This window comes from Gavialis gangeticus, unplaced genomic scaffold, assembly GCF_001723915.1.
Source record: "Gavialis gangeticus isolate Ggan-Ray unplaced genomic scaffold, GavGan_comp1, whole genome shotgun sequence".
Classification (NCBI taxonomy): Eukaryota; Metazoa; Chordata; order Crocodylia; family Gavialidae; genus Gavialis; species Gavialis gangeticus.
In genome coordinates, this window is record NW_017728997.1 from 50,835,717 (window position 1) to 50,843,711 (window position 7,995).

Below are 7,995 nucleotides of genomic sequence, written 5' to 3' on the forward strand. Positions count from 1 at the left end.
TCATAGAAGGCCACCAGGTTGGTCTGACACGACCTGCCTCTAATGAACCCGTGTTGGTTGCAGTTGTTTGAGGACTTTCCGTGTAGGTTCCGGGGAAGGGTGATACGTCATAAAACTAATGGTGTGTGATTTGTGGGGATTTTCTTTTTGTACTGCAACAAATCTTCACATGGTATCCGGGTGGCTCTTTCAAAAGTACAGTTTAGCTCTCTGGAGCGTGTCCTTGTTTGGTGAAGGCCCTTTAGAGATTTGTGAGGTGGCGATCATGGGCATTCTCCTTGGTGCAAATTCAGTGGTATCAGGGAGCATGGCTGTAAATTATAGCTTTCTTGGTGTGTTTAGGGTGATTGCTGGTTCTGTGTAGATATATATGTTGGTTTGTGGGTTTCTCGTATAAGGTGGTTTATATGCTAACATTTTGAATATTGATCGTGGTCCAAAAAGGAAATGCTGGTGTTAGAGTATTCAAGCAATAGTCTGATGGAAGGGTGATGATTGTTGAATTTTTGGTGGAAATCAATCAGAGACTGCAGGGTTTCAGTTCAAATGATGAAGATGCCATCTATATATCTCAGGTATAACATGGGCTTGATAGTGCAGTTCTTGAGGAATTCTTCTTCCAGGTGGGCCATAAAAAGGTTGGCATATTGTGGGGCCATTTTGGTGCCCATAGCGGTGCCCATGGTCTGGAGGAAGTGTTGGTTGTTGAAACTAAAGGTGTGTGTGAGAATGAAGTATGTGAGTTCAGTGATATCCTGAGGTCTGTACTCTGAGTTGTAATCTCGCACTTGTAGATATCTGAGGCAGGCTTGGATGCCATCCTGGCGTGGGATAATGGTGTATAAGCTAATGACATCCATGGTGGCTAAGAGGGTATTGCTGGGAAGGTGATTTATGTTTTTGAGTTTTCGCAGGAAGTCTGTTATGTCTTGAAATAAAACTTGGTCTTTGGGTGATGAGAGGTTTTAGGATGGATTCAGTGAAACCTGGTATTTCTTCTGTTAGCGTTCCATGGTTGGAAATGATAGGTCTGCCAGGGTTCTCTTGTTTGTGGATTTTCGGGAGCATGTAAAAAGTCCCTGGATTGGGTAGTGGAGGGATCAGGGTCTGAAGTTTTTCTTGTAGTTCAGATAGAAATGATGTGATGGCGATTTTGAGTTTTGAGATGAAAAGGGGAGTTGGATATTCCTCTGGTTTTTTATAGTAGGTAGTGTCAGAGAGTTCTGTTGGCTTCTTTTATGTAGTCTTCACAGTTAAGGATAACTATAGCTCCTCCTTTATCTGCTGCTTTTATCACTATTTGGTGGTTGGATATTGGAGATACTGTGACTCTCCCTTCTGAGAGGAAGAGGTTGTAGTGGTGCTTGTTGCTGAGTATTTCATTGTTCATTCTTTCTCTGAAGCAGTCAGTATAGTGGTCAAGGTTTGAATTTTGTCAACTGTAAGGTGTCCAATCTGAGGGGGTTTGGGATTTTTTTGGCATCAATTTTTTCAGCAATGTTGTTACCAGATGAATTTGGGTTGAAAGTGGATTCCTTTTGGTTGTAGAAATATGCCTTCAGATGGAGGTGTCAAAAAAAATCTAGCTCCCCACATTGTATCTTATTCAGGTGTTTTTTCTGGACAAAAATTAAGGCCTTTGGAGAGGACAGGTTTTTCAGCTTTGGTAAGTGTGTGTGTGTGGAGAAATTGACAGTATTAGAGGATTGATTGGTTACTTCTGTTTCATCAAGTATGATGCTGAAATATTGTATGGTATTGGTGTTGATCTTGTGAAGGTTGTTTTGTGGCTGGGAAAGTTGTTCCTGTACTAATTGGTTCCATTTTTTCTTTTTGTGTTAGATGGATAGTGTAATAAATCTTTAGCCTTTTTTGTATACTTTGTATAATGTTTGGGAAGATATCCGGATTCATCTCTTGTAGGTTCTTGTAGCATCTGTTGATTTCTGTTTTGAGGTGATTTCTTTTGGAGTAGAGTATGTGAAGGAGATAATTTCTAAATTTTTCTGAAGTTCTTCTGCGGAAACATATCTGGAGTTGTGAGTGGTAGTCAGGTTATTGGTTGTAATTCTATGCTTCCCCCTTCAGACTCCAGGCTGTAGAATGGCACTCGGGGAAAAAAAAGGCAGTATGTATGTGAGGTAGAGGGGCAGGGTTGCCAACTATCAGCCTATTTACTGACCGTCAGTAAAAAAATCAAGCTAAAAATGGCTGTCAGTAAAGCCTGTAAAAAAGGTTTAGCTATCAGTAAAAGCACAAAGCAACCAAAGCTTGATTGAAACTCCAGCAGACAGCACAGCAGTGCCAGTTGGTGTCTGAGTGGGAGTGCAGCAGCCTGCAGGAAAAGCTTGGTACGAGGTTCAGTTTTTTAACCCAGAACTTTTTACAAAGATCCTTTGCCCACATAATGCAAGCTGATTATTAGCATTCTGAAGGCCTCCATGAAAAACAGACCTCCCTGCACTAGGTGTTGTGTACACCACAAGGAAGAAAGAGTCCCTGCTCAGCAGGTGTAAGGCTAGAGAGTGGGCTGAGGAGGGCAAGCATGATGCAGGGTACAATTAGGGCATCAGGGGCACCTAGTGGGGAGAGGAGAAACACAGTGTAAAACCATCACTGCTGTGAAGCAGGGTTACCAACCCAAGAACATTTTTTTACTGCAAACTTTTTATTGACAACCAAACTACTTCACTTTTTTACTATGATTGATGTTAAACTACATTTGAACCCAGCCCTTTTAACTGGGGCCTAGTTGCAGGGTGGGGTCTGGCAGAAGAGTTCCATTTATAATATGTAAAGCATATATCAGTAATACCATGTACCAGTAAAAAAGTTTGGCTGTGAGTAAAAAGTCTGCAGATTGCCAGTAAAAAAAAATTCTTGGGTTGGCAACACCGTGGAAGAGGTAGCAGACAGCTCACTGGACTGGGTCTCCAGAGACTGGAGTTCTGCTCTCAGTTCTGTCCATGACACTTCTCTCTCACACTTCATCTCTTGTCATTTTTTAATTTTGGGGCAGGGACACTTTCTTCCTCATGTTGTATACAGCACAAAGTGCAGGGAGCCATGGTTTTTATTGGGGTCTTCAGATTGCAAATAATCAGCTTGCATTATTTGGGACAAGGATCCTTGTAAATAGAGCTGGGTAAAAGGAACCAAACTTCATGCCAAATTTCCCCCAGAAATTATCCATTTTTCCCTGGCCCATGTGACGAGTGTAGCTTGGCATTCCAGCTCCTGGGCTGGCTTTGTCAGGAGAAGAGGTTGAAAACAAACCAGTTCAGAGCAGAAAATTACAAAGTTCCATTCTGTCTCTCTCTCTCTTGCACGCGCACCCCCCCCCATTGGCTCATTTTAACTATTCAAAACCAAATGCAAAGATCCATCTTATTAGTTATTATGAACATGATGTACAGTGATGCTAGAGGGCCTGAACCAAGCCTCATTAGAAGACAGCCCCCTGGTCAAAGAGCTTACAGCCTGAGGATACTTCTACAATGAAGTCAAAAGTGTGACTATAGCTGGTGTAGCCAGACCTGAGCAAGCTTTCAACCAGCCAGCTCAGATATCATTAACAATGTGGCCACAGCAGCACAGGCTGGCTGTCCATGTATTCAACCAGGGCCCTGAGTCCTGTGCTGCCATGGCTACCTATTCTGGTAGCGGAGCTGCCTATTTTAAAGCTAATCCAGGTTTGTCTCCACAACCTATGCTTGGATTGTAGACCAGTGGGCAGATATAGCCTTAGTGGCAAGGTACAGCAGAGAGGGGAGCCCAAGGAAACAATAAGAAGACATTGCTGGGCAGTGCCGAGCCAGACCCCAGCAAAGGGGAGAGCCTGTGAGGCTGAATGAGGACTGCAAGTTACCCTTTCGGAGTTTGGCTTTGCAGTAGGATTTCTGTGTGCACCAAAAATGGGTCTATGCATCATGTAAGACCATTGTACCCTTGTGGCAGAAGATAATTGTGCTTGCACAGCACCTGCCGTTCCTGCCAGGCAGGTTGCATGCTCAGAGAGGGCAATAGTGGGTTTCTTCACTGTTTCTAGGGGGAGGTTTTAGGTATTGTTTTTCCTCCCAGTAGCTAAAAATATGTAATCAGGTCTGGCCTTTGAAACCACCAGCAGAGAGGACATAGGATCTTAATATGTATGTGTGTGTCAATACAATTGTCACTTAGAAAAAGGGGGACTGGGATGATGAAGGATTTTAGCATTTAGAGCTCATTAAGCTGATACAATGCTGAGCGGCAGGGCACTATCAATTTACAACACTGTTCTGCATCCTCACCTTGGCTTTCCAAGTAAGCCAACAGTGTCCCTCCCTTTACTTCAGCCTTCCAGCTCTGCCTGCACAGCAGGGTTATTGCAGTTGAGCTCTAGCCACTGCATTCCATGCTGGCATCAGAAAGCCCTTTCCTATTCAGTCGGCTTCCCTTTGGCTCCCAGCTTCCATCACAGCATCTCTTCTGCCCCTTTTGGGTACACCATCTTCCAGGAAGGATGAAGGTCCTTCACCTTTGCATGATCTTTCCCAGCCTTGCAATGACAATGACAGCTACTCCATACAGTGCAGGGACCTGGCTTTAAAATATCTGGTTCTTGAAAAACGGGATCCAGCTGATGAGCCAAAAGGGGCTCTCTGGGGGTGCACTGCACACAGCAGGAGAGCCAAAGAACTCAAGTTGTGAAGCTAGCTATCTGCCAGGCTTTATTGTAAAGTGGATAGAAAGCTGGCTGGATCATCAGGCACAACGGGTAGTGATCAATGGCTCAAGGTCTAGTTGGCAGCCAGTATCAAGTGGAGTGCCCCAGGGGTCAGTTCTGGGACTGGTTTTATTGAATATCTTCATTAATGATCTGGAAGCTGGGGTGGAGTGCACTCTCAGCAAGTTTGTGGATGACATCAAGCTGGGAGCAGTAGTAGATATGCTGGAGGATAGAGCTAGGATTCAGAATGACACAGACAAATTGGAGGGTTGGGCCAAAAGAAATCTCATGAGGTTCAGTAAAAAGTACAGAGTCCTGCACTTAGGATGGAAGAATCCTATGTACCGGTACAGGCTGGGGACCAACTAGCTAAGTAGCAGCTCTGCAGAAAACGACCTGGGTGCTACAACGGACAATAAGTTAGATATGAGTTAACAGTGTACCCCTGTTGCCAAGAAGGCTAACGGCATACTGGGTTGCATTAGTAGGAGCATTGCCAGCAGATCAAGGGAAGTGATTATTCCCCTCTATTCAGCACTGGTGAGGCTACATCTGGAGTACTGTGCTCCGTTTGGGGTTCCCCACTACTTAAAGGATGTGGACAAGTTGAAGAGTGTCCAGCGGAGGGCAGTGAAAATGGTGAGGGGGGCTGGGGCACATGACTTATGAGGAGAGATGGAGGGAACTGGGCTCATTTGGTCTTCAGAAGAGATGACTGAGGGGGGATTTTCCAAAGAGGATGCAGCTAGACTGTTCTCAGCGGTGACAGATGACAGAACAAAGAGCAGTGGTCTCAAGTTGCAGCAAGGAAAGTTTAGGTTGGGTATTAAGAAAAACTTTCTTACTAGGAGGGTAGGGAAGCACTGGAACATGTTATTGAGAGAGACGGTGGAATCTCCATCCTTGGAGGTTTTTAAGGCTCAGCTCGACAAAGCTTTGGTTGGAGTGATGTAGTTGGAGATGGTCCTGCTTTGAGCAGGGGTTGGACTAGATGACCTCCTGAGGTCTCTTCCAACGCTCATTTTCTATGATTCTATGATTGTGCCCTCTCAGAATACAGAAAAGACAAACTTCTTGCAAAGGATTCTGGGTAGTATAGTCCAGCAGGCTGTCTCTTGTACTAAGGACTGTTATTAGACCCATGCGTGTGTAATTGCTTCATGAGACTCAGAACTTCCTGTGGTATTTAGTTGTCTCCAGTTATCAGCGTAATCTGATTGCCAACACTTGAGCAGATTTGTTAATTGCCTGCAAACACCTGAGCCCTGTCTAGAGCAGGGCAGCAGTATGTGTGTATATATGCATATGTGGGAATGAGTGTGTATGTTCACACACATGCATACACACTGAGCCATCTCACCAGCCACTGCTGTAATTTTCCCATCCCAGCTTCATCATCACCAGCTGCCCCAGTACTTCAGTGGAATGGCTTTGCTGTCTCTAGGTGGGTCTCCAACTTTGCAGCATACCTGATGCTCTCTGTCTTCTCTTGTTGCAGGTACATCCAAGGGGCTTCCTCTCCAAAGGACATGGTGATCATTGTGGATGTGTAAGTGATGTTAGGGAGAAACCTGTAGGAAACACTTCCTCAACTCCATCTTCCTTTTAGGGCAAGGGGTATTTGATTAAATTCTCACATGAAGAAACTGCAAGTGGGTATAGCAATATGAGTCTTTCCCCAGTGGAAGGCTGTGTGGAGAAGTTGCATAGTATTATTGCTCATTCCAGTATAACCTCTTTGGTCTCCTGCTTGCAGGAAGTGTTCTCTGCATAGAAATTTGGGCCCTGCAAGTCAAGAATGATGTGAACAGTTTCAAAGGAGTCCAATGCAGAGCAACAAAAATTATTAGGGCCCATAAGACTGATGAGGAAAGGCAGAAAGAAGAGGTTATTGAATCTGGAGAAGAGAAGACTGAGCGGGGACTATAGCAAGGATGGACTATAGCATGCTTTTCTCCATGCCTGTAGGGTACAAGACTAGGAGCAACGGTCTCAAGCTTCACCAGGGGAAATGCAGGTTGGGGATTAAGAGGAACTTTCTGACTATGAGGGTGGTCAAACATTGGAACAGGCTACCTGGAGAAACTGGAGAATCTCCATCTCTGGAAGTTTTCAGAAGCAATTTGGACAAACACTTGGCTGGGATGGTTTAGTCGGGGGCAGTCCTACCCTGAGCAGGGGACTGAACTAGATGACCTTATGATGTCCCTTCTAGCCTGACTTTATTATGATCGTAAGGCAGGTGGAGGATAATGTTACAGCATCCTTCCGTGTTCATTGTCTTGAGCCACATAGCAAGCTCTATGCCTTCTGCTTCCCCAGGAGTGGCAGTGTCAGTGGTCTGACCCTGAAGCTGATGAAGACATCGGTCTATGAAATGCTGGACACCCTTTCCGATGATGACTACGTCAATGTTGCTTCAGTGAGTACCTTCTCTGGGGTGGGGAGAGAACAGAGGAGGATGGGAATGGGATGGAAGATCATACTGTGGCTCAACTGGGTGTGGTAAGCTTGATACAGGGATCTTGGAGTTCCAGCCTCTATTGTGCAAGAAGTTGGACCAGAATGGCCTTAACAACTTAGAATCTATGAATTATGTGTTTGTTAAAGAGGTAATGGATAGCCATGATGAAGAGAGCATTTTCTATGCTGTCATGATGGCATGCTCCCATATGAGCCAGGAGGTGCTCTTTCCTTTACCTACAATTTCAGAAAACTGCCATAAGGACCTGGCAAGCTGCTCAAGGAGAAATGTGCCAGGGTGGCAGCCTGTCCCAGGAATATCAGGGAGTTGCTAATCAAAGGGGAGGCAAAGAGGAAGTTTTTTACAACTGGAGTTTGATACAGCAAAATCTTCCTGTCTGTAGTTAAATGGACAAGGACTGATTGCTCACACAGTGGATAAGCAGAGGTTAAACTAGCACAATGGAAGCCTGAGCTGAATTCTTACCCTAAGCTCCAGTCCAATCTGGAGCCTTATCATAGAATCATAGAATCAATGAGTCGGAAGGGACCTAGACAGATCATCGAGTCCGACCCCCCGTCATGGGCAGGATTGAGCACTGGGGGTGGGAGGGGTCATAAGACCCCAGCCAGGTCCCTATCCAGTCTGCTCTTGAAGATTTCCAGGGAAGGTGAGAGCACCACCTCTCTGGGAAGCCTGTTCCAGGCTGTGGCCACCCTTACAGTGAAGTAGTTCTTCCTAATATCTAACCTAAACCTATCCTCCCTCAGCTTGTGGCCATTGTTCCTGGTGACTCCAAGGGGGGCCCTGGTGAACAGACTTT

The 7,995-nt window shown here is 45.2% G+C and overlaps 1 protein-coding gene across 4 annotated transcripts in view; it reads left to right on the top strand.

The window, feature by feature from the left end:
* Positions 1-7,995, top strand: part of CACNA2D2 (calcium voltage-gated channel auxiliary subunit alpha2delta 2) — a 900,071-nt gene that overhangs the window by 729,133 nt on the left and 162,943 nt on the right. For all 4 annotated transcript variants that reach the window (XM_019505183.1, XM_019505184.1, XM_019505185.1 and 1 more), the window contains 2 exons: positions 6,207-6,257; positions 7,031-7,130. In XM_019505183.1, coding sequence (XP_019360728.1) covers positions 6,207-6,257; positions 7,031-7,130 — 151 coding nt within the window. The remainder of the gene's footprint in view (positions 1-6,206; positions 6,258-7,030; positions 7,131-7,995) is intronic.